The 26792-nt window shown below is 44.7% G+C and overlaps 1 protein-coding gene across 1 annotated transcript in view; it reads right to left on the bottom strand.

Annotated features, from left to right (window-relative positions):
* Positions 1–2955: 2955 nt before the first annotated feature.
* The window catches only part of ATP11B (ATPase phospholipid transporting 11B (putative)), a 471244-nt gene continuing 447407 nt past the window's right edge, over positions 2956–26792 (bottom strand). Inside the window, exons 28-29 of the mRNA XM_086949489.1 lie at positions 14596–14761; positions 2956–3052 (exon numbers count right to left, since the gene is read on the bottom strand). Coding sequence (XP_086805615.1) covers positions 2963–3052; positions 14596–14761 — 256 coding nt within the window. The 3' untranslated portion in view covers positions 2956–2962. The remainder of the gene's footprint in view (positions 3053–14595; positions 14762–26792) is intronic.

Below are 26792 nucleotides of genomic sequence, written 5' to 3'. Positions count from 1 at the left end.
TTCCCGCCCTAGAGTGGGCTGGCCTAGACACTGACGCGGCCGGCCACGCCCTCGGGGCAGGCAGGGGCGGGTTTACGCCCGCCCTGAAGATGGATAAAAAGGGACGCAAGACCAGAAGACATCCTCTTGTTCCTGTGCTCTGAAGCTGCACCTCCTCGCGAGCTCGAGACGGAACGAAGAGCCAATTTTGACCCACCCACCAGCCCCTGAGGACAGCCAGTTGTTTTAATAAAATTGATCAATTATTCTATTTCGTTTACAGGTTGTTTTAGTGTTGTGTTGATGTCGAATGTGTAATAAAGATTGGTCTAATTTTACAAGTTTGTGATTAAAGAACTTCGGATTTAAGGTCCATTTATAAACAGGCTTTTTCGGTCATAGTGGCCAATGTAGTTTCGTTTAGTTAGCATTTGTCGTATTTATTTTGGTCGGGCGGTAAGGTCATGATCGGTGAGCACTAATTGGAAGATCCCTATGAGTGGGCGTCACCCAACACGGATGGGAGCGCTCGGGGGAGGTGGCCTTTGGCCCCTCAACGGGGAGGCGGTCCCTTCTAAGGATGGGTCGCCGAAAGAAGAGGAAAGGCGGTCAAGGCCCCTTCCTGTGTAGGAGGGGTTACAGCCCCCTCCTGGGGAATTTCCCGGGGCCAGTGACATCTGCGACGGCAGATGCGGTAAGTTGTGTGGGGTTGGGGGGAGGTCTACGATACCTTCTAGATACCTCACACGAGTCTTCGAACGACCTTTAACTGGCGTCGAGTTGATAAGTGCCCCCGTCAAGTCAAGGGAAATTGGTAGTAGTTGCACTTGAGTACGCCTCAGTGCTGTCGCCCCTCCCAAGTGGGGGGGGTATGTCTGGTTAGGGATCTTGACACCGGTTACGACCTTGCCGTTGGCCCTTAAACGTTAGGATGTACAATTTCAATATTTCAAGTAAATGTTTTGTAGGATGTTAGTTCGGCTAGGAGAACCTCTGTATTAGAGAATCTGTTAAGGTTAGCCAAACATCGCAATGTGGTATGAAATTGTACATTAATGTTTAAATGTTTTAATTTTTTGTTTTAATAAATACGGCCGGGAGGGTCACTCCCTCCCACTTCCAAAAACTTCAAGAACTGTTTCCGGTTTCCCTCCTTTGGGGATTGTGTTGAGAGGGGGTGGCGGGTATCTCAGCCATAAAGCAACCAGTCTCAAAATCTGGAGTGAGAAGGACAGGGTTTATCATGGCTGCCAAGGAAAAAGAGAGCGCAATGACAACTGGCTATGAACAAAGAGAAGGTAAACTTGTAATAACGCATTCCGACCAATTACACTGAGCTGGCTGGAGCTTGTGAGGATCAGAGAAAGGGGTGCCTAATTTTAAAAACGCATAGGCCATTTTATGAGGAAGGAAGAAGCACAACTGTCGGTGACCAAGCCTGTCAAGAGTATGCAAGACTCTGAAGGAGAGTGAAGTGTAAGCAAGCTCTAGAATTCCACAATCTCACACAGTGTGCTCACAAAATGACTGAATTGCCACAAGGATGTGCATTACATGGTAGAAAACACTGATCTTTTCCTCAAGAGCCAAGGACTGACCAGGCCATGTCTGCGCTTCAGGTCAACACTGCACTGTCATTTGAGACAAAGGCACTGTTGGCTGAGGATTCAAAGTCGTTTTATAGCCACCTCAGGAGACAAAACTGATTGGAGACTGAGTTAACCAGACGCTACAAAGACAAATCATTCCAGACATCTTTCATAACATTTTAATGCAAGTATCTTCCTTGGCTACACCGTATTATTTCTGATGAACGTGAGATTTTGAAACCAGCCTCTAAGCACACACAGTAGCGTGACTCAAGTTAGGAATTGTGTACTTTTCTTTGTTGTTACTGACAGAAGAAATTAAATCAAGATCTAGCCCCTTCCTCATGGAAATACCACTAGTCCATGTTTTGTTTAGCAGAGGGATCTGTGTTGGAATGTGGTGAGTCTGATCACATTCTGTGAGACTGCTGCCTAAAGGTGAAGGCCATGAAGACATTTCCATGCTAGCACACATTTTCCTGCATATTTTTATAGTCAAAGAACAGTTAGAGACAGACTCCAGAATTACAACAGAGAAAGCGCTCAATTGAGCCGTTTGATGTGTAAGGTTTGCAACAGCAAACTTATTTGTCATTTTGAAATTATTTCGAAAGGGTGTAACAACTTAAACAAGCAATAACATTCACCAAACAAGTTTTGGGGAAACAATTACGCATCTAGGAAGCAGAGTAATATATCCTAATCATGGATCACAGCAAAATGTAGTTTTCATAATTGTATCCTTTGATTTCTCGATCCAAATCAGATATTAGTACAATAAATTAACATATAATGATGCCTACCTAGTTCCTCTTAAAGAGATAAATCTTAAAATATTTGAAAAAGTGGAACTAAAATATTGACAAACATAAAAAAAGTAGTGACCATTTAACATTTATGTAAAAATAATGTATTTCAATAAGTAGGTGGTCTCCAAAGTGTGCAAGGTAAGGTATAAAGACTGAGCAACAATGAGGAAAGCATACACTTTAAGATACTGATACCCAAGATAAACCTCATACTACTTAGAATAATCAAATTGGCAACAAGCATTGAAAATGTTCACATTTATACGGCACATTAAAGGCAGAAGACTTTCGGACCATGCTTCCTATTATATTGCCAATATATAACATTTGGTGCAAAAAGCATTTACTTTTCCAGTTATCATGCTGAAGATGTAATCAAATTTAAAAGTTAATGCATGCTATCCCTTTAAACACGGTTTCCTGGAAATGTAATCAAGCAAAACGCCATAAAGTTTACTTAAGTATGATGCAAGCATATAGTTCCCCGTCTCCTCTCCTTTGAATTCATGCCTCTGTATACCCCTCTTCATGCTGGTTAGTGAACCTTCAGCATGCATACGTTTATGAAGAACTGCCCCTCCTACTCTACCTAATTTTGTTTAGTTGATTCCTTGCCCTTGACAATGGCTGTAGTGCGATGTACTCGTCACTTAAACAAACTCTGTTGAAATACATCTACAAGTGGACAGAAAAGGGATGGAAGACACGGGGTCAACAGGTTGACAAGTTTTAGAGAGGCAATTACAGACATCAACATACCTTTGCAAAGACATTAATATTAAATGGAGGATTAAAGTTCATAAACATACGTAACTTGATAACATCCAGTAGCAAGTACACATTTACACAAATGGATACATTGGTTTAAAAAGAATAGATCAAGCCACACAGCACACTTCCAGAAGATTGGTGCGCTTTAACAGAAATCTGTTTTTTTTTTTGGGTCCTCAACTGCGTCCCCAACTTCATTCCCCATCACATGAAAAAACATGACTCAGTTGTATTTGTCTGCCCATAGAAAGGTAGATCGCCAAGGAACGCCACCCAAAGTGGGGGGTGACTTACTCAGGGGCTCACAAAAAACTGTAGATCGGTGTAGAAGCAGTAAGTTCTCAAAAGCAATGCTAATCCTTCTGACTAGTCTCAGAATGCTTCATCTAGAGTATGCTTGTGTTGCTGTCCTGGAATGTCAAAGCTCCTACTTTGACCAAAGAATAACAGATGAAACAGGAAAGTATGTAACAGTGGAAAGGTCTGAGCAAAACTTTCATTTTGGTCCTACAGTTTACAGCAGTTCCAATTCCATTAACTGGACAGACTGTATAGTACCATGGGTGACTAGAGTAACTTTACTAACTGGGAAGATATTAAGAAAATTACTCTCTACAACCTCTAATACTAATGTTACCCTCATACATGTTAATATGCCCAGAGATTAAACTAAGTCCTAATGATAGTTAGGACCTCGAACCTCGTTCACTACTTCCATCGCTGACCTCATCGCATCGCACCCCACGCCATCGCCTCCATGGACTACATACTCATCGGAGACGTCAACTTCCAGCTCAACAACCTCAGAATCCCCAACTCCACCACCCTCTTGGACAACCTCACCAACCTCGGACTAAAAAAGCTTGTCACCATCCCCACACACAAGGCAGGACACACCCTCGACCCCATCTTCGCAGGAGGAAAAATCATCCACTTCAGCCACACTACGCAACCACCCTGGACGGACCACCACTGCGTACACCTCTTTCGACAAAGCCACTGCCCCCAAACCTACACCATCCCTCCGTGAAGGAACTGGAGCAAGGTCACTGAGGAGCACCTCAACTCCACCCTCATCCACGATCCCTCCCAACCACCTCGAACGACGCCAACTCCGCAGCCAAAGAACTTCACAGATGGATCACCACCTTAGCAAACTCGCCCCCCTCCGCAATCCCGTCAGACAGCGCCCCAGTAAGGCCACCTTGTTCACCGCCGACCACCAAGAATCCAGATGCACCTGTAGACGTCATGAGAAGCTATGGAGAAACAGCAAAACCTCAGAAGACTGTACCACCTACAAGAACGCCATAATGGAATACCACCAACTAATCAGATCCACCAAAAGGACCTTCATCCGAAACAAAATCCACACCAGCAATGCCAAGGAACTCTTCAGCATCATTCAGGAATTCACCAAGCCCCCCAGCTAAGCCAGGGACGTCACAACCTCCCAAGACCTTTGCAACAAAGTCGGCTCCTACTCCCACCTGAAGATAAGATCCCTCTACGACAACGTCAACGAACAGACTCCGTACACCGAACCCCTTCCTCCCGCAGCAATGACAGCAAGCCTACCATCTCCTCCTGGACCTCAGTCAGCACCGGAGACACCGCATCAACCATGAAAGGCATTCACTCAGGAGCCCCACGGGCCCCTGCCCTCTGCACATCTTCTACAGAGCCGCCGCCGCCATAGCACCTGAGCTACGATGCACCATCAATGCCACCTTCAAAGCAGGCACATTCCCGACTGGAAACGCGTATAAGTCAGGCCCCTCCTCAAGAAGCCCTCAGCAGATCAGAGATACCTCAAGAACTACGGACCAATCTTTCTCCTCCCCATTACAGCCAAAGTCACTGAGAAGATCGTCAACGCTCAACTAATTAACTTCATCGAAGAGAACTCCATCCTCAACTCCTCCCAATTCGGATTCTTGGCAACCACAGCACTGAGACCACCCTACTCGCCGCCACAAACGACATCCGCACCCTCCTTGACCCAGGCCACACTACAGCCCTGATCCTGATTGACCTCTCTGCAGCCTTCAACACCGTCTCCCACTGCACTGTCACCGCCAGAATCCACGATGCTGGCAAACAGGGAGCTGCCCTCAACTGGCACCGCTCCTTCCTGACCGGCAGAACCCAAAGAATCAGACGGACGCCCTTCCTCTACGAACCCACAGAGTTCAACTGTGGAGTGCACCAGGGATCGTCGCTCAGCCCCACGCTCTTCAACATCTACATAGCCCTCTCACCGCTATCAGCATAGTACCCTACGCAGAAGACACCCAGCTCATCCAAACACAACCAAGGACCCCCACACCACCAGACTCAACTTCCGGGAAGGAATGAAGAATGTTGCATCCTGGATGAGCAGCAGCTGCCTGAAGCTCAACTCGGAGAAGACAGATGTTCTCGCCCTCGGGCCCTCCCAGTCTGTATGGGACAATACCTGGTGGCCCAATGCCCTCGGCAGCCACCCAACCTCCACAGACCACGCCCGGAACCTCAGCAACATACTAGACTCCTCTCTCACCATGAACCGAAAGATCATCGCCTCCACCTGGTTCAACACCCTCCGCATCCTTCGCAAGACCTTAAAATGGATCTCCCCCCGAATCCAGAAAGACCGACACCCACACACTCATAACCAGCAGACTGGATTATGGAAACGCCCTCTACGACGGAATCAACATATACCTACTCCGCATGCTCCAGACCATACAGAACACCGCAGCCAGACTCGTCCTCGGCATCCCGCGACATGAACACATCACCAATAACCTGCAACAACTCCACTGGCTCCCCGTCGAGAAGAGAGTAACCTTCAAGATACTCACCCACAAATTCCTCCACAAAACCCGACCCCAATATCTCAACAAAAGAATCCCCTTCCAAGTACCCAAGGGAAACCTCCGATCCGTCTAAACCCCGTGAATACACAGAGCAAGAATGGGTGTAAGAGCCTTCACCTACATCGCGTCAAAGATCAGGAACGAGGTCCCTATCAACATCAGGCACCCTCCCACTCTGCACACCTTCAAGAAGAGCCTCAAGACTTGGCTCTTTGACTTACCCAGAGCTGCACCGCCCCCTGCCCCCAACCCCCAGCGCCTTGAGACTCTCACGGGTGAGAAGGACGCTCCACAATTCCCTGATTGAATGATTGATTGACCATTTTCTGACAATTCAATTAATAGGATGGTGCCATCACCACAGCTTTTGCGCACATGGCAACACATTGACCTGTGCTAAATAAACATATCTATTGTGGATTTGCTCTCTAAATGCTCAGGCCACAACTTCACACATTTCAGGTGGTCAACAACTGGAAAGTGGAGTATGATAAAAGCAGATATTTGAACTAAAACAGTAGTAGTAGAGAGGGTAGATGGGGCAAACTCTGCTGAGTGCATCTCTAACAGATTGCCCAACTTGGGCCTGTTGCCATCGTTATGGAAGAGATGTGCATGACTAAAGTGGCATGTGCGGGGACTGGGATGTGCCTGGACAGGCAAGGAACCTAATTGACCAATATGAGTATCCATGGAAGGAGTTTTTAGAAGCTGTGCCCACTTGCGACCAAGGACCTGCAAGATGCACCTCCTTTGTAGTGATAGTGTGTAGGTGACAGAGCACACCCTGGCGACTCCAGTTCCAGGACATGCCACTTCTTCGCAGAGGGTGCCATTGTGGAAAGGATCCCAGATCAGCAGATTTTAGACAGCAAACTATTCAGGTTCAGCAGAGAGTTGGAGGCAGAGGAGCGGTGAAGTGTGAAGTTCAGTGGGTCACAGAGTTGTTAAACTACTTAATGGAAGTGGACTTGCGGCAATAGGACAACCAGAAAAGAGAATGTGGTGGATGGTGCCAGGCATCCAATAATAGCCTAGAGCCATTCTTGTAAATAAGTCCTCAAGCCAAAAAAATAAAATCATAAAAGAAGCAAGGCAGCAGAGCCCAGTCATCTTCAACAAAAAAACAGGTATTTTTGTTGCACGACCTGACCCATACAACATTGGTCAAAAGGAATGAATACCAACCACTGAGGATTGTTTTGATCAACAAAAAATATCAGATTTTGATAGACATTTTCGTATCAAGAGAACAAAGTAACATTGATGCTACATCAGTAAGGGAGGCCTGAAACCTATATATGGCAACGAGATGGAAGGTGAACATTCTGGATCCAGTCAGGAAACATTAAAGCATCCTTTTGAATTTCCGTCGAACTGGCAACGGCGAAGCAAAAAATCTTGGGAGGGGTAATAAGCTATGGAAAAGAGGGTAAGTCAACTGTCATTTTAGAACTGGGAGAGTTCGGGATGCCCTCGACGCTGTGACGACCCTTTTTCTCAGTACACTGGATGGCAGCTGGTGGACTATGCATGCACACCATAGAATTATGGTTGACAAGAGATCCAAGCACTGGGATATTAAATTCATGTTTATTGCTGGTGAAAAATCGGAGGGTTCCAATCCTGAGGCTGATATAGGGTCGCAAGGAGGCAAGGGTATGGATCTCAGAACTTAGAGGAGGGGGGGGCGGGGGGAAGAGACTCCTGTTCAAAACAGCTTCCAAAATGTAAGCGTTGTGGACTTGTTCTTGCCTTCTTCAATGGGAAGGAAATCCAGGGTAGACGGACAGCATAATGAGAAATTAGCAGAGAGGTACCACTGAACTGTGCCAAAAGGAAAACATTGTTGGCCAAGGGACAGAACATACAACAAAACATCAGAAAGCCCGGTCTAGAGGGGGTCCATCTGCTGTGCACCACACAAAACCACAAATGTATCCCCTAAAACAGGCTTAAACAGTTTTTGAAAAGGAACGCCTGGCTGCCAAGATTACATCAACCACTTCCTAAGGAATGTGAAAGGTGTTCGGTTCTCCCCACCCAATCTCCAAGCATGAAAGTGGAGATTTCAGGTGCTGGCTGCAACAGCAGATCCTCCGGGAGGAGAAGTACGATAAGAGGACAGATGCTAATGCCCAGGAGCTCTCAATACAAAACTCTGTGCCCAATCCAGGGCCACCAGGATGACTTGGGCCTGGTCTGTCCTAATCTTCAGAACTCTGTATCCGTTGGAAGGCAAACAGAAGCCCGGAGTCCCACCATTGGTGGAACACAGCTCCAGGTGAGAGAGACCTTGGAAACTCCAACATGCGTAAAAGTGTCATCCTTGTGTGTTCTCTGTGGTGGTTTAAAAACTGCAAAGAATCAGTCACCACTGTGAACTATGGGTGGGATAAGGGGAAGAGATGCAGCTGACCCAACTGCAGTCCCACAGCCCCCACTGTAGATTATCGGCAGTCCCACTCGAAATGTGGACCAGATTGGAAATATCTTTCTGGTGCTGTGCCCATTGAGGTGTTTTGTCAGCAAGAGGCAGGAGGCCATCAGTATCAGCAGCTACCATCATGCTCAGTGAGATCCAGGACAGAGGATGAAACATAGGACTCCAATGCAAAATTTCCTGGACTCCCTACTCTGGGTAATAGGTGCGAAACTGCACAGAGCACAGAATGGCTTTGAGAAAGGGGTGGTGAGCCTGCAAAGGAGTCAGGTGTGAATTCCGCACATTGATAGTGAACCTCATAGATTTCAGAAGATTCAGCATATTCTGGAGGTGGTTATGTTATGTTAATATTATTTTTATAGCGCACAGCTGCCCCAGCAAAGGGGCGTCCTGGCGCTTAGACAGGTACTATAACATAACACACAGAAAAAAAGAAGGGGGGAGCGGTCTACCACTGGGGTGAGGTCAAGGTCGGGGAAGATTGGAACGCCAAATCTCCGAAGACCTACTGCTACCACCACCACCACTTTTGTACATACCCGACAACCATTGGTAAGGCCAAGAGGGAGTACAGCAAACAGCAGTTAACGCCTGTGGGATTTCAGGATGGGGGCCAGGAAATATGAATCCTGCAGGTCCAGTGCTACCATCCAGTATCAAGGATCGAGGAGGAACCCAGACCTGGGCCACAGTGAGCATTTGTACTTCCCTTTCAGCAGAAATGCATTGAGAAGGCGAAGGTCTAAAATGGGATGGAGACCCTTGTCTTTTTTGGCAGCAGAAAGTAATGAGAATAATACCCTTCTGGTGCCGTTACCTTCTATTTGGATCCTTTGGCCAAAAGAGCCTGTACTTCCTGCAGCAAGAGTAAATGGTAGTGCCCCATCAGCGGATCTGGGGACAGCAGAGGTCTGGAGGAATGGCAAAATGTAACCCCACTGAACAATTTGCAGGACCCACTTGTTTGAAGTTATAGTCTACCACCCTGGAAGAAAGTGACGGGTCCAGTGTGCCATCAAAGGCACGCTGAAGAGGCTTTGGCAGGGAGGAGTGGCAGCTGGGGTAGACAGAAGACTGGGATGTACACTGGGAAGCCTTGTCCTGTGGGTATTGCAGCCGCAAAAAGACTGGGGTGATTGATGCACCTACAGGGGCTAGACATAGTCTCAGTTAGGTTGGTGCTGTCTTGGAGTCAGACAGCATTATGGGTTGGCCGCAGTCATCCAGAGCCAATGGCAACGGTATCAGAGGATCGCATTCTGATGTGGGTTGTGGCACCGAATAGGGAACCGGTATCGAAATTAGTCCGGAGCCCTGAGAAGATTCTGTGGGCCTAACTGGCACCGAGGGCAGTCCTGCAGGCGGAAGCCCAGATGGGAGGCCTTTCAACCCCTTGGACCCACAGGCGTGTCATAGGGAGCCAAAAAGCTGCACAATGGCTTTGTGAAAATTTTCAACTTTGCTGCAGCACCCTGTACTGTTGCAGAGACAGGAGGCCCTCCTGAAGTGGTAGCCAGATAGGAGGGCAGATGCTCATATTCTGAAGTTTCTGGTACCAGCCTCTAATGGCCAAATGTGGGAAAATTAGGATGATCTGAACTCACTTTTTCACCTTGTTCAGAACTTTGGACAGGAAAAGTAGTGGTGGGAAGGTATTCAGAAGCCCTTTGTTCCATTCTGGCTGGAATGCGTTTTCTAACAAGTGCTCTTATGGCAACTTCAATGCACAAATCTGTTGACATTGCGAGTTTTCCCATGGTGAAAAATCTGGGCAAGGCTCTCTCCATTTGTCAAAAACACCATACCCAAACTCGGGATGTAGATGCCACTCGTGATCTTCCATACAATGTCTCTTCAGACGCATTCTGGTGCTCTAGCCATCTCCAGAGGGACAGGTCCAGAGGATGGCATTCTGCCCTGCTTGTTGCAGTACTACATGGTAGCGTAAAAACCTGCAAGGGAAGCACAGCAACTAAAAATGCTCTTGCCTCACATTGAACTGCAGGTAATGGCCATGGGACTGCAAGTCCAATGACACCATCCTGTATGCCTGGTCCAGGATATAAAGATCTGAGGTAATGTGAGCAATTTGAATTTGTCCTTACACAGCTGTTCAAGAGTCAAAGGTCCAGCATAGGTTTGAGACCCACAATGTTTTTGGGGAGTGCTGAAATTACAGGACAAACAACTCCTGCTTTTCTCCAAATCCGGTCCCTGCTCTATGGCACCATTATAGAGCAACAGGTTTTACACCAGTAGCAGGATGTATAAATGCCCCGCCGAACTTCACTTTGCAAGGCCCATCTATCATATATGACGGATCGCCATCCTGGGAAGAAGAGTTAAATCCTGCCACTCCCTGATAGGGCATGAGCAGCTGAGGAAAAACTAAAGTGGTTTGTTGACCATTGTAACAGGGGAAAGAGCAACTGAAGAACTGCGCTATCTGCAGATTCCACTTCCACAGCCCTGAAAATAAGGGACCGTCTGTTGCATTTGCTGGCAGTGAGGCTGTGGCTGCCTATACGCCAGCCTCTGGGGCAGCAACTAAATTTGAGGGAATTAACGGAACTCAGTCCCAAGTTGGCAGAAGAAAACATTCACTTGCCAAAAGGCACAAATCCTTTTGGATCTTCTATACAGTGGATTTATTAGAAAAGATCTAGGATTCACCTTACTGGTGGAAGCCTGTACATTTAGGCTGTGTTTTAGGGCAGATATCATGCCCAATGGTGTTTGTAAACCATGGTATTAGGCATCATCAGTACCATAAGAGGGGTAGGGGTGGGGGCAAGCCATCTCAGCACCATCATCAATAACCTTAGTTTACTGGAACAGGACCAGTCGGAACTAAAAAGAAAATTGAGCCTCTGTTGATAGTTGCGTCAAAGGCCCTGCATTAAAGTCAGGTTGCATCACAAATGTTCGAACGTTGCACATTTTGTGGCATGATATTAGGGTCTGATTTGGGTGCCAATGGAATCTTTGGACGGCAAGGACCAGTGTGGATCTGAGTGGAGACCTGTATAGAGTTGGTACAGGTCCGCTAACAGTTCCAACAGGGACAGAGAGTGTCAGGGAAGGACCCAGTGGTGGTAACCAGAGTGGAAGCCCCTGGGGGTCTGTGGCTCCCAAAGGCGCACTAAATGGAGCCACTAGCATACTAAAGATTTACAGTATGGCCTCTTTGAAGGGCTCCAGCATTGTTGACGATGGCCCAGGGAACCCAGGGCACAAAGGAACTTCGTAATTAGTTTCATAGCTGGTGGACTCAAGGAAGTGAGACTAAAATCCTGACACCCTTGCACCTTCTATTTGGAGTCAATTAATTAATTTGTTATTAATGTGTTCCGCTAAATAGCCAGAAAGGTTTTACAAGACAAACACACTATTAAAAACCTATTATATAGCATACATTATCCTATAAACATTCCTACTAGATAAAACCCAGAATATTCCAGAGATCCTCAGAGATCTACCCTCTACAATTTGTTTTTTTAAAAGACTGATCCTTCATAATAATTAATAATTAAAAAACACTTAATACACTATAAAAATCAGCTGTAAATAAATATCTAGTTGTTTATATCACCTCCTAGTATGAACAGCCCTGGTCATGACACATCTAGTGTTGCTAATTATTGTAGAAAAACTACCCGCTTTATAATGTCTGATAAATGGTGAGAAATTTGGAGCAGGTAAAATGCCCTTGGTGCAGAATATAATGTACAAAACACCTTTGTCTGGAAACATTTCACATATCTATTTTGGTAAATCCAGAAACCACGTTCACTGTACCAGAAAAGCAAACAAAAAGTGCACAGTGCTCAAGAGCAGGCAAGTCAAATAAAGTCAATGAGTACTATTTGAAAAGAAGACTAAATATGGTTCAATTCCCACAGAAGTGGATACATCTGCATACTTTAAAACCGTTTCCAGGTAAAGGTATTTTTCCTGCCATAGGCTTGCACGAAATTATAGTACAATTGTGTCACCATTGCCTTGCAGCTGGGGACAATTGATTGGAGAGCTAAAAATCTTTCTGGTAATCCCAGCTACTCAAGTCTTTCTCACATAGGCGAGCCAGGGAATCCGCTCCCTGTTATCAAGAGCAAGGCAATCATTAAGAAAGGTCCTCACCAAACTGGCCTTCCGTTCACACCAACTATTTATCCAGGTGCTAAACCAATCAAGGTGCTAAACCAATAATATCTTCTGAGTAGTCTAACCCTAGTTCATTATGACAAATAAAGGTCACTGTGCTTACGGGGACTGCAAATAATCTACAGATAAATCCATTCTCAGTATGCTGCAGAATGTCAACCTTACTATACCCCCACTCTCCTGCTCTATATGTCCCCACTGAAATACAATTGCATTATAGATTGCTATCATTTCTCTTATCTGTGTTTGGAGTAGTGGTGAATGGTCTTAATGATCAATTAACAAACCTTCCAGTTGGATAACAAACAGCACTTGAAAGCACGAAAAATAGGATTAGCTGTTCATCTCAGATAAAAGGTCTCCCAAACAAACAACAACAGAAAGGTATGGAGCAGAAGAAAATGTATAAAGTTACTGTTTTGGTAGCGAAAAGCAGGACTGTATTACTTATTTGTATAGCACTTTCCATACTGCCTGTGAGGCCTAAAGTGTAGATAAGGATTGTATAACTAAGAGGCCACTGCAAGAGAGAGTGTGGGCATACAAGAGTGATACATTAATTTTCATACTTATTTTGAAAACATTTTGGAGTGCTCTATTTGGAGAACATGCCTGTCAAGGAGATTTGATGAATAGGTCATTGTAGAAAATGTAAGCACTTAACATGGTAAAGAGAACATGATGCTTGGCAATACATAAAGAATATTTTGCCATGAATCCAAATATTACATTCCTATTTAACAAAAAAGAATGAAGAAAAAAAAGCAAACCAACTACCAAATTACTATGAACGCACATTTACCCAAACAAGACTAATATTGCGGGCCACTGAAGTAATAAAAACTGCAGCATGAACAAAAGGTTCTCAATCGTTGTATTGACAAAAGTGTCACATGACATAAAATAATCTCTTCTTACCCCAACATATAGGAGGCCATAACCTCAAGCTGTTGCATACCTCGAAGTTGGTAACTGAAAGTTTAGTAGAGACTATGTTCAGTGCATAGGGTTTCCCTTTCTTCATCCTGCCAGATTATAGACTGAAGGAGGATGCCATCTCGCAGATAACAGTGACAGTGGAGTCTCTGCGACCAGGTCATCTTTAGAGGACAAATCTTCAATCTCATATTAAAAACTTACCTTAAGACTAAAGGTGCATTTAAAGTTGTTTAATAGACTAACAGCCTGATTCATCAAGCCGAAATCGGCTCGCAAAGGGCCAGATTCTGAGAATCTGGCCCTTTGCGAGCTCTATTTTTGCATTTGGGATTCATCATCCCAAATGCAAAAATCGGTAATAGCGATGTCGCAATTTTGCGAAGAATTACATTTAAGGAATCTCTATTTGAGATTCCTTAAATGCAATTCATCACCCATTAAAAATTTGCACATTCGCAATTTCGACCCGCTATCAATCAAATGCAGTACGTCTCCCTACTAGAAGGCTGGGAATGCTGAAAAAGACCCTGTAACACTAAGACTTCAATCTGAAAATATACATGTGCCCTTGCTTAAGCTGCAGATCTCTTACAAAACGAAAGCACAGATGAATTATCTTTGACATGACTTACAAGTAAAACACACAACCTCTATGTAAACTTGATTACGGCTTACGCTGATATTCTCTCTTTTTTATTGCTGGTCAAATCATGCTGCCTAAACGTCAAAATATAGGTGTATTTAAAATACTGGCATTTAGGTCAGGAATTTGCGTGCTTTTAACAGTATGTTTAAAAAAATACCTATTGCCAGATAGTTTTTTATCTATTCATTCGAATACAACTATTTATCGAGCATGATTAAAAACAGGTTAACCATACGATCAGTTTTCACCTGAATAAAGCAACTTTATGACCTTGATTATTTTAACAGAAAGTAAAATGCCGCAATTGAATCGGAAGAAAGCTGAAGACACATTTGAGTACAATTTTATACACAAATATATTTCTCCTTAACCTGAACTAAGTTTAGGTTACCTGTGCCTTTTCTGTATTTGAAGGTAGCAGATGTCTGTAAATCACTTTCTTCACAACATCAAAGAACAGACATGTGGTGACTATTAAGATGATGGCAAACCAAGCCGAACCACTCGAAAGCAGCTGAACAAATACAAAGTACATGTCCTGTGTGTGGAGAAAAGGCCTGCAAATAATAAAGGAATTTTAGAACCTTAAACAAAGAATGGTAACATGGAAATTCATTCATAGATCAGTAGATTGTTTCATACATAAAGACTTCTGAACAATCACAAGATAAACATAACCAGAACGTTTGAAAGGTAGATTGGCACATTGTATCACAATAAAAACCACCCTACAATGTCACAAACTCAAGGAGCATAGAAGACAAGAATAGGAAGAGGAGATGCTTACGAAGGTTAACAAATTATTGTACAATAGTACATATGCAAGAGAAATCTAATCAATTACGTTACAGTCACATCTATTCCTATTTTACTAGGTTTGACATAACAGGAAGACCCATTTGCATTTTAATTAAGTGCTTAATCAAAATATTCACCAATGCACAAGGAGGTGTGGGCAAATGAGAAGCAGGATGGCTGCATTGTGAGAGCACCTTGTTATTTACCAGCTATCCTGACAATACGTCCATGTGGTGCTATCCAGGTGGAATATCAAAATTCCTCCCAGGAGAACAGAAAAAGGAGTGCAACAAACATCCTGTCAGCTGAAATAACAGCACTGATGGTGCTGACCCTACATCAGCCCTAGGAGAAGGGCTAAAGCAGCCTAGTGGGCGCATAGCTAGTTCGTCTGAACTCTGGGTAAATGGCAGTACAGAACCACAGACCCTCAGAAGATTGGGATAAGCAAAATGGAGGACGACAGAGGTGGAAGGGGACTACAGCCAACACCCCCAAAGTCAGTCGAGTAAGGATCTGAAACTCAACAAAACAACCAGGAGGCCCACGTAAGAGACAAGACCAGGAGAATTTAAAGTCTTCAATGACAATACTCAATGAAAATATCAGACGAGTCACCCACAAGACTTTTGCTCCGACTGTACAATCAGGTGCTGAATGCATTATCGATATACAGCAAAGGTGCACAAAATAGATGGGAGAATGATTTGGGATTAAACATCATAGATGCCCTGTGGTTGTACTATTGCATGAAAACTAAGGAAATCTCCTTCGATGAACATCACTGATTAACATATTGCACATATATTCACAGATGGTACAACATGCCACTAGGACTCAGCAAAATGATTCTGGAGGTGGAGAATGATTGCAGACTACTGAAGCCCTGCAGCAGATTTTCAACACTAGGCAAGAAGATGTCCGAATACTGGATCTATTGTCAGACATAATTCATATTGAAATGATGCATACCCCTTTGCTGGCTGAGCTGGGGTATAGTAAAGATGTGTCGAAATCTGTCCGAAGCTCAAAGCTTTGCTATGTTAAAAGAAAGGCATCACAGAGATGGGCCACAGGACAGTGGCTTAAAGCAGAGGAATGGATCACTGATCGAATAGCATGCACTCTGAAAACAGAGGTGAAAGTCGTGTTGCTCCCTCGCATGTCTACACCCAGGGAAAAACCGGGTCCTTAACACTCATACCTTTCAGAAGAGGGAGCAAGCGATAACCACTACTTCATCCTGAACATGAGCAATTAAACCACTGTAGTGGTTGGAGGTGGGTCACACCCCGGCACAGCACATATGTAAAGAAATAAGGAAGGAAATGGTAGCCGCTATATGTCAGATTAGGCCAACACACCACACTAAGAGATGGAACTGTACACGAACATTGATGTTCCAAGCATTTATGTAATTTACTGCATTGTTGGACACTCTTGGTCTCTCTGTAACATCTTTCGCCTTTATTTTCCTACTATGTTGTTGTGTTATGTTTTACAAAATAAACAACGTAAAAAAAAATCCAGGTTTTGGTTATAGCATTACCCAGACAGGTTCTCTGGTGATAAAAGATTGCCCATGGATATTTAACAACGAAATGGACTCATACAATATACAATTCTACATTGGGTTTACTACTGAAGCAGGGAATAATAGCAGTAAAAACGGTCTACAAACAATTATGTGCATTTTGAAGATGTATATAAAGATTAGGCATTATAACACCATCAAAGATGTAGCTATGGCACTAATGATGCTCCTTTTTGAGATTTGTTTTCTGTGAACCAAAAAATTAAAATACAAAAACAAAATTTGGTTTAAAAAATATACTGACCGATTCGTTTTGAACTTAATGCATAAATAATTTTTTTCATGTTGGCCAAGTTAGAATTAAGTAAAGGAAACTACGTGATTCCTTTCGGAAGACAATATTTTATCGACTGGCTCTGATGGAGCAATTTTATTCTTTACAAATATATCATGAACCATTTTTCCATCAGATCATTCCCAATTTAAAACTCTATTCCAAAGCACACCGATGCAAGCCCCATCTATGAGAGGTCGCAATATTCCACAAGTTAACAAAACATTTCATATTTTGTACTTCAGCAGCTGAGTTAATAGAAGGTATTTTTAACAAAGAAGGGAGGTAGAGTACCAAGTAGGATTCCTACTCCACGGGCACTGATACATAAACAAGAAGAATCCTACTGCTAGTGTGGGGAGAAAAGGAGGGGAAGCACTCAGTGTTGTGTAAAATACCCCTCACACACCAACAGGCCCCTTGGTGTCATGCTTCATCATCGGGGTCTTCGCACCCCGCTATAGGGATGCGGCACGCTGCGACCTACGACTACGTGGGAGCGTTGACAGGTGTTGACTATGTGTGGTGTGTGTTGACTGTGAGTGATAGGAGGATTAAATGTGAGTGGGAAACGTGGTGAGAAAGTTTAAAAAGTACCTGGCTAGTGGGAAAAAGAAAAAACTTTATTTCGTACCCCTAGCTGGTGCTATTAAAAAGGTGTGCAGAAAAAGACGAGGTTGATTTGTCTTAATTATGGACAAAACCTCTGGTGTGCGTCGACATGTTTCGGTACGTGTGTACCTTCTTCAGGACGGGGCACAACTCCCAACCCTACTCACGTATTTCTAAATAAAAAGAGGTTATATTTAGTAAAAAGTGAAATCACTCTATTTGAAGTTGGCTACAATGTGCCTACAGCGGTTCTCGGGATCATGTATTTACATGTCTCTTAGTCTTTGATGTCTACTGCATCATGAGCAAATCCTGGGCAACAAGGTGGGTAGGTGGATCCACAATGAAATCCGTCTGTATTGGCCTCCTTCTACCACCCCGTGCTGCTCCGCTGTGAGCTCACAGCGGAGCAGCACGGGGTGGTAGAAGGAGGCCAATACAGGCGGATTTCATTGTGGATCCACCTACCCACCTTGTTGCCCAGGATTTGCTCATGATGCAGTAGACATCAAAGACTAAGAGACATGTAAATACATGATCCCGAGAACCGCTGTAGGCACATTGTAGCCAACTTCAAATAGAGTGATTTCACTTTTTACTAAATATAACCTCTTTTTATTTAGAAATACGTGAGTAGGGTTGGGAGTTGTGCCCCGTCCTGAAGAAGGTACACACGTACCGAAACATGTCGACGCACACCAGAGGTTTTGTCCATAATTAAGACAAATCAACCTCGTCTTTTTCTGCACACCTTTTTAATAGCACCAGCTAGGGGTACGAAATAAAGTTTTTTCTTTTTCCCACTAGCCAGGTACTTTTTAAACTTTCTCACCACGTTTCCCACTCACATTTAATCCTCCTATCACTCACAGTCAACACACACCACACATAGTCAACACCTGTCAACGCTCCCACGTAGTCGTAGGTCGCAGCGTGCCGCATCCCTATAGCGGGGTGCGAAGACCCCGATGATGAAGCATGACACCAAGGGGCCTGTTGGTGTGTGAGGAGTTAATAGAAGGACCCGCTAACAACACAGAGTGCCTGGGTAACAATACAGGGTGGAAGATTCAGGACTCTTTTCTTTCACTTTGCCTTCAAGATGACTGAAATTAAACTGCAAGGCCAGCATAGTAGCTGCATATGCATATAATGTAAGGGGAACAATGTTTGCTTTAAATGCCCCCAAGCTGTTAAACTGTACAGAAATTTCACCGACACAGATACAGGACACCCTCCCTTCTTATTTCGGTGCTGGGATTAAAGCTTGTGTCTTTTGAATGTTAATTGTCAAATGGACTGTAGAATACCAAATAGTCCAGGTGATGCTAAAAGCTGATCCTAAATATATGGAAAGTCACTAGGGTCTCAGCATAAAATAACATATTATATGATGACAATATGACCCTTGGTGCCAACCTTTGGGGATCTATGAGCAGTTTCTAGGACGTAATGAACCAATAAAAAGAAAAGCAGGGGCGCCTATATGTTTCACTAGTTCTCAACACTAGTTGCCATTTTTGGGTAATGTTTTGTTTATGTCCACGTTACGTGATGCCCTAATCAGGATGCATCTGTTGCTTCTCTTGATTCCTATGAGCATCAAGGTCCAGAAAATGAAGTTATCTTAGGGCCAATCAGTTTTTGTCTAGTCTGTAGATTGTCATTCCATATCCAGTCAGAACACTAAGACCAAGAGGTAGGACAGAAAACTGTGTCAAACCTGCCAACGAAACTATGCAAGCCCAACACACGATGCACATATGAGGACGTAAACACACCACATTCCACTGCACAGGTGTGCACTACTTTGAAAAGGAGCCTATAGGTGTTAAGAAAATAACGGGTACATATGGCATGTACTGGGCAAAAACCGGCATCATAATCTAGAATCCATTTAAAAAAATGTTAGCAACCTAGGCATGTAATGGACACAGGGCACCACATGATGTTAAGTGTCTGCTTAGGAGGAACACATGGTAACCTGCAGGCAAGCAGTGGAGGTTGTAAACAGAATCTTTTAGTCTAATCATAGCTGATAGACAGACAATCTACAGTCACACACGTATCACAGATAGTTAGGGCCCTGAGGTCAGAATTGGGTGTGCAGCCACACAAAAGAATAAAGACTAGGCAATAATAGGCTGACAACACACAGCAAGTTCCAGATCAAGGTGGGGATAGGGTCTATCCCTTTGCCACAGAGATGTTATTAGCGTTAGGCAGATTTTTAGACTTTGTTTGGTGTGCTCAACCCAGTTTGACAAAGGAGCGGTCCATTTGCATTCACTGGTTAGGAGGTAACAAGACTCATTGAGTTATGGGGTCAATAATGGACAAACAGAGGAGCCCATGGAAAGCAATTGTTACAACAAGCCAGGAAAATGCTGTAGATGGTCCCTCAAGCGGCGACAGAAGCATCCCACAGTGTGCACTCATTAGATGCAGTCAAGATAATTCCTCTATGGGCTCCATTCAAATGCGAGCAAGGTATCCCAAGCCAAGCCCACTAGTTACTGTCAGCCAAGATAAATGCCTCATTTGTATTGCACTTCCATATTTTAGTCTTTGGTGGGAGAGAGTTACATAGCTGTCAAGCTTTCATTGATCAAGACAGTTGGAGTCGTTCTGCAGCATTAAGTCAGGTATTCACTTAGCATCTGAATTCCAGATCCTACATGTTTCATATCTTATGAATCTACCTCCTGCTGCAGGATTCAGACATGGCATTGCACTGGAGGGATCTGGGTGGAGGTATTTGGGGAGAGGTCTGCTGAAAGGGCAGGACATACTGCGAGGAGCAATTAGGATGAGACTGCAATGTTCCCTCTTCATTTTTTGCAGAACCCTCTGTATTAATGGTATAGGGGGAAAAGCGTACGCATAAATCCCTGACCATCGCATGGACAGGGCATTCCCGTTGAGGAAATCTGCAGGCGTAATAAAGGCATTTGCTGTTCTGTTGTATTGCAAACAGATCTAGGGTTGGCGTGCCCCACATCCGGAAGATCCTCTTCACCTGTTCTTGTTCCAACTCCCACTCGTGACATCCTGTGAGAGATCTGCTGAGGTTGTCGGTCAGAGAATTCTGAATTCCATTGACATGCTCTGCTCTGAGGTTTATGTCATGTTTTATAACCCACTCCCACAATTCCTGAGCTTCCTGCGATAGGAGAGAGACCTCGTTCCTCCCTGCTTATTGATGTAATACATGCTGGTGGTGGTATTATCCGTACGCACCAGCACTCAGGAGTTCGCGATTCTCGGAAGGAATGCCTGCAGAGAAAGAAAGATGGCTCGTAGTTCGAGACTGTTGATGTGCTTCTGTTGATATTGTTGAGACCATTATCCTTGAATTTGAAGGTCTTGGAGATGTCCTCCCCAACCTTCCATGGATGCATCCGTGGTCAGGACAAACTCTGGGGAAGTGGTCAGGAACGTGCGACCCGGAGATAGATTGCTTCTTTTTGACCACCAGTGAAGAGCATTTATCATTCGTGAGGTCGCCTTTATGGAATCGTCGAATGACCCTCTGGCCTGTTGCCATTGCAGCTCTTCCTGCAGAGGTCTCATCCTGAGCCTTGCAAGCGGGACTAAGCTGATCGTCGAAGAGCACATCCCCAGAAGAGAAGCAAATTTTCGTATAGAAACAGACTGTCCCCCGCATTCTACCACCCTAAAATCCTGCCTCACTGCGGTGGTCAACTGGATGGGATCCTCCCACTTGAAACTAAATGGTGGAAAGACTGAGGGGTCATGACCCTAGGCAAATTTAATAATTCTGCACTCAGAACCATCTGGCCAGCATGTATGGATCCAGTCCCCGTCCCTAAGCCAGAAATAAAGAGCCTGGGCATCTGGCTAGACAACAAACTTACCTTCCAAACACAAGCCTCTAAAACGGTGGCAACCTGTTTTGGCCTCATAAGAACAGCCAAAAAAGTCCTTCCCCTGCTTCCCTCCCAAGCCAAGAAAACCATGGTCAAGACGATCATTCTCTCAAGACTGGAATATAGTAACGCACTTTATCTGGGTGCCCCCACCTCGGTCATCAACCGTTTACAGGTCATCCAGAACTACGCAGCCAGATTGCTCACTGAAACACCCAAACTCTCCGAAGCCAAACCCGCCCTGCGCCTCCTTCACTGGCTGCCCAAGAAAGAGAGAATCAGCTTCAAGTCACTCTGCCTGGTCAATAAATCCCTCCAGGTCAAAGGCCCCCCTGCTCTCAGCCATACTCCATCCCTATAAGGCAAGGAGGCAATTGCGTTCGGACGGTCTTCACTTCCTCGCCACTCAAAGAATTAAACGTGCCAGGAGTGGCGGCAGAATATTTTCCCTGAACGCAGGAAGACTGTGGAATGCCCTCCCCATACATCTTCGAAACCAACCTAGTCACAGCATCTTCAGGAAGCAGCTGAAAACACTCCTCTTCCCGTAATACTACCCCCCTGTTCTGTCCACTAACTGAGTAGCCCTGCCTAGCACTGGGAGGCCTCCGGGTAGCCACGCGCTCTATATATATCCTTTCATTCATTCATTCTTCTTGAAAGTAACTTTGCCAGGCTTTGTAACTTGTTCTGACGATCTTCTGACCAGAACACCTTGTACTGTTTGGTGTCTTGTGTTGCTCCTAGAAAAGCCTGGAGGGGTTGCAACTGTGACTTGTTTCATTGAGAGTGAGTCCCAGATTTGAGAATAGATGAAGGCAACTTTTGACAGCCTGTCTCGTAGCCTGTTTTGATGGTCCTTTGAGCAGGCAGTTTGAGGTATGAGAAGACTTGAATACCTCAAGACCTCAGAGTGGCAGAGACTGGAGCTAGGCATTTTGTGAATATTCTTGGTGCAGATTTCAGTCCGAACGGGAGCAACTTGAATTCAAAGTGGACGCCAGCCACTGTGAATCTTAGGTATTTGCGATGTTTGGGATGCACAGGGATATGGAAGTAAGCATCTTCCAAGTCCAGAGAAGCCATAACGTCCCGTCCGTTGAGACAGCTCAACACATCTGCCAGCGTCACCATTAGAAAACTCTGCTTCTTCAGAAACGTGTTGAGTTTGCGCAAGTCGAGAATCGGGCGCTACTCCCCCGATTTCTTCCTTATGAGAAAGAAACAAGAGTAGAATCCTTTCCATTTTGCGTGACTGGAACTTTTTCTATCGCATTCTTGCGGAACATGTTTAAAGCTTCTCTGAACAGTAAGTGAAGACGAGGGGAAGGGGAACCTTGGGCGGGGTCGTAGGTGGCTTCTTTAAGAACCCTAGAGTGTTACCTCTTTGAACAAGGTCGAGGACCCACTGATCTGATGTGATGTACTGCCATTGTTGGAAAAAGGCTGAGATCTTTGCGCCCACAGGGAGGGGAAGAAGGTTTGACTGGCGTCCGGCAAAGCTCATTGTCTTTTATTTGAGTCACAGCCTTGATTGTTCGACCGTCGTAGTCCGGCCTGACAAGAGAAATTGCTTGAAGATGATTGCCTGTAAGAGGACTGGTAATAAGGCTGCTTATATTGAGATTGGTATTTTCAGTTTTTTTGATTGAGGTAATTTCCTCTAGAGGAAAAACCAAGACCTCTTGATCCCCTGAAAGCTCCTCTTATATACTGCAGGGTACCCAGCGAATGAGCAGTGTCTGTATCTGTCTTGATGGTGAGCAAGGCGTCATCTATATGCTTACCAAATAGTGAGTTGCCATCGTAAGCCATGTCCAGTACTTTAGTCTGTACCTCAGTCTAAAAGAGGTTGCTTTGAGCCATCCCCAGCGTCTGAGAACAGCAGCCCCCCTAGCTGTCGAAAAAAAAAAAGAAATGTCTAAGGCGCAGTCAATTTCCGATGCCGTCCGTTTCCCTTCGAGCACTATTCTCCGTGCTTCCTGCTGGCGATCTTCAGGTATAAGGTCTAAGAACACAGATAACTCTGACCACATCTGGCGGTCATACCGTGCTAAGATTGCCGGAGAGTTTGCTGCCTTGATGGATGATGCAGCATTGGTGGAAAATGTTTTGCCTATCAAATCCAATAGTCTACCCTCTTTATCTGGTGGAGTTGATATTGGGGTGGATGGATTCTTTGACTTCTGCTGTGCAGCCTGCGAAATTACAGAGTCCGGACGCGGGTGTCCCACAAGACAAGATGGAGTGTCTGGCGGTGCTCGATATTTCTTTCCAATTCGAGGAAGGACCACGGGTAGAGGAAGGTGTCTTCATTATCTTAAGACCTTCCTTCCAAATAAAATCTATGATCGGTATTGCTCTGGTGATTCTTTTATAACCTTCTTTGAAGTCGTGAAGAAAACAATCAGATTGTTCGATAGTAACTGGAAGTTCCAACCGTGCTGCAGCCCGTTGCATAATGTTATGAAAGCCGCCAATATCCTCAGGTGGTGAATCAGAGGGTTGTGGCATAGGAGGCGAAGGCATGGGAATTATATATTCATCCCAAGGATCCCCAGGTACATTATCATTAGGCAATTCACCTTCCTCTCTTTCATCCTCATCTGATGATGAAGTATACTGACCCCCTTGCGGTATAGCTTCTACAGGGTGTCTCGGTGAAATAGGATCCTCTATTGGTGGCGTAGGTGTAACCGCCGGCATGGTAGGTAACATTGGAGTAGTCGGTGTAGGTGGAAACCTCTGCTGATAATCAGCCAACAAGGCCTGCAAATCTTGGATCAGAGAAGGAGAAAAATGACTTGTTTCTTCCGAACGTGGAACCTTATGTAACTGTCTATGATAGGGCATAGACAAGCCTTCTTGATAAAAAATTTCCTGTAGTCTTCCTCTTCTTGACATTTTATTCGCAACTCTGACGGATGGTGGGCAATCCCAAAAGGGCCTTGGTCCTCCCAGTCATCTTCATCAGATTCCTTTTCCTCTACATATGTCTCCAAGATATGTGATGGTAACAACGGAGATATATTAGTATAGTCTTGCCTATGGTACGTTTTTAGTTGAAATTGGGTGAACGCAACAGGCGACGCTTGAGATATTTGTGGAATCGCTGACCAAGTTCTCGCAGGTGGACTTCTGGTCATTAAGGGACTTAGTCAACAGGGGCGTCTTGACCAAAGGCGTAATAGACAACTGAGCCGTTGACAATGATGTCGTAGATGGAATCTTCGTCGCCGGGCTCGTCGTAGACGGAATAGTCAACGGTGCTGCCGTCGATGGACTCCTTGTCGACGGGGCTGCCGTCGGCGGTCTTGTCGTCGACGGGCTCCTCGTCGATGGGGCTACCGTCAACGGGCTCTTCGTTGATGGGCCTGCCGTCGACGGGCTCTTTGTCGGCGATATCTTTACGTCGACGGGCTCTTCGTCGTCAATAACTTCGACAGGGTTTTCGTCGACAATGACTTTGTAGATGAAGAAACCATCAGTGATGGGATTGACGTCGACGCTGCCATCGATTTAGATGAAGGAGTGACAGAAGAGGATTCTTTAGTCCCAGAAGACTTCTTTGTAGTAGAAATTTTTGAAGACACAGTAGGAGAGGTTATAGCTCTTGTAGAGACCGTAGATGAAGTACTTGAAGTAGAAGAGGTCACAGAAACCCTGTGAGAAGACACCAGAGAAAGAGTCTTGATCTGGGCTTTACTCACTGTTTTTGTAGCTGAAGATGTAGAAGACTCTGAAGGTGGAGATAAAGGTGAACCAGAAGGAGGAGAAGATGACCCCCTTGTGTGTTCTGAAGCTCTATGAGAGGATTTTTGATGTTTCCTCCTCTCAGGAGAAGAGCCTCCTCATCTGTAGAAGATGATTTGAGCCATAAAAGAACCCTTGCCTCCCTATCCCTGATGGTTTTTGCAGGGAAGGTTTGACCAATCCTACAATCCTTAACAACATGGTTAGGATGTAGACAGTAGATGCAGTCTTTATGCTGATCATCTACATGGACCCTCTGTTTATCACAGGTCCTGCAAGTTTTGAAGAGAGCTTTCTTTTCAGACATCCTGAAGAGAAATAGAAGAAACTGAGTAGGCACTCAGGGGGACTCCCTTCCACACGACGTGCGGTGAAAATCTGAGGAGAACTGCCTCTGCTGGGAAGGTTCTAGAGGGTGCTGGCAACGGATTGGCTGGAACTATTTTTCGGTTCTTTTCATACAATGCGGTAGATAGGCTACTAAGCTTTGGACCTTTTGGGCCTATTGTCTTGTCAGCCTACTACAGTTTCTTACTAAGGCACTGCTTTTGTATGTATTATTACCGTGGTACTCCCGCCTCGGCGAAGGGTGAATGATTCAGGAATTTGAATCTATGAAAGATACCCGAATACTGGATAATTGTGCCACCCTAAAGGATCCCTCTCCAAACACATACAGACTGCCACTGCGGGCTGTGTGTCTTGGTGCATACAAAAGTGAAAACACATGGCACACATCCCTATGTGCCATGCTCACAAACACTATTTTAAACAACAAGGGGACCCCAATTGGTATCAGCGAGGGACCTCGGGGAGCTTATCATATAAACACAACAATGGTCCCTGGCAAGAAACTAGATAAGTGCCAATGAATATAGACTCAATCAGTACTATATTGGTGAAAACGTACCCAGCCGGGCAGAGGTTTTCAAAGTTTATATTTCAGTCAAGAAAATGTCAAACATATTAACACCTTCAACAAATCACGTAGGTGGGGCACAAGCCTGTACCCAACCACGAACATACATAGACAACAACATACACAAAGGGCTTGCAAGGCAAAACTAACAGTCTCTGTAAAATTCCAATTTAGAACAGAGAATTACTTGTGGGTACCATTACATAATTATACATTGAGAGTTCCAAACGTATATGGTACACAGTGGGTCGACGACGTTTCGGACCCCCTTGCTAAATAATGGGGTCCATCATCAGGACAAAGCAATGGTTGCCTTTTTTAGTTTTAAGCCTCTTTAGCCTAAAGGGAAAATAAGATGAAAAAACAGGTCCATTACATTTAAATCACATGCTTAATGTGGGTGACATTGTGCCGTGACTTATAGACCCAGAACGCTAATATCCTGGTGGAGATAGCGTGTGACTTAGTTCCAGTGTCAAGAGGCATGTGACAGAGTGTGGTCATACTGTTTAGCTGTGAGTGATTTTTAAATTCAGGTGAGAAACGACGCAGTGATACTGGGCAATTTTGAGTGAAAATAATGTCAGGGTGGAGGTGGCTGCTATATTATATTCAGGGTGCACCATGCTCAAATGAAAGAAATTGCAGTGGGTTGAATTATCGGCAAATTCAATAGATCAGCAGTGTATGTTGTTGTCTATGTACTTGACTGAAATATAAACTTTGAAAACCTCTGCCCGGCTGGGTA

This window comes from Lissotriton vulgaris, unplaced genomic scaffold (assembly GCF_964263255.1).
Source record: "Lissotriton vulgaris unplaced genomic scaffold, aLisVul1.2 SCAFFOLD_1627, whole genome shotgun sequence".
NCBI classification, from domain to species: Eukaryota; Metazoa; Chordata; class Amphibia; order Caudata; family Salamandridae; genus Lissotriton; species Lissotriton vulgaris.
Note: the sequence above shows the minus strand (reverse complement) of the source record. Positions and strands in the feature narration are given on the sequence as shown.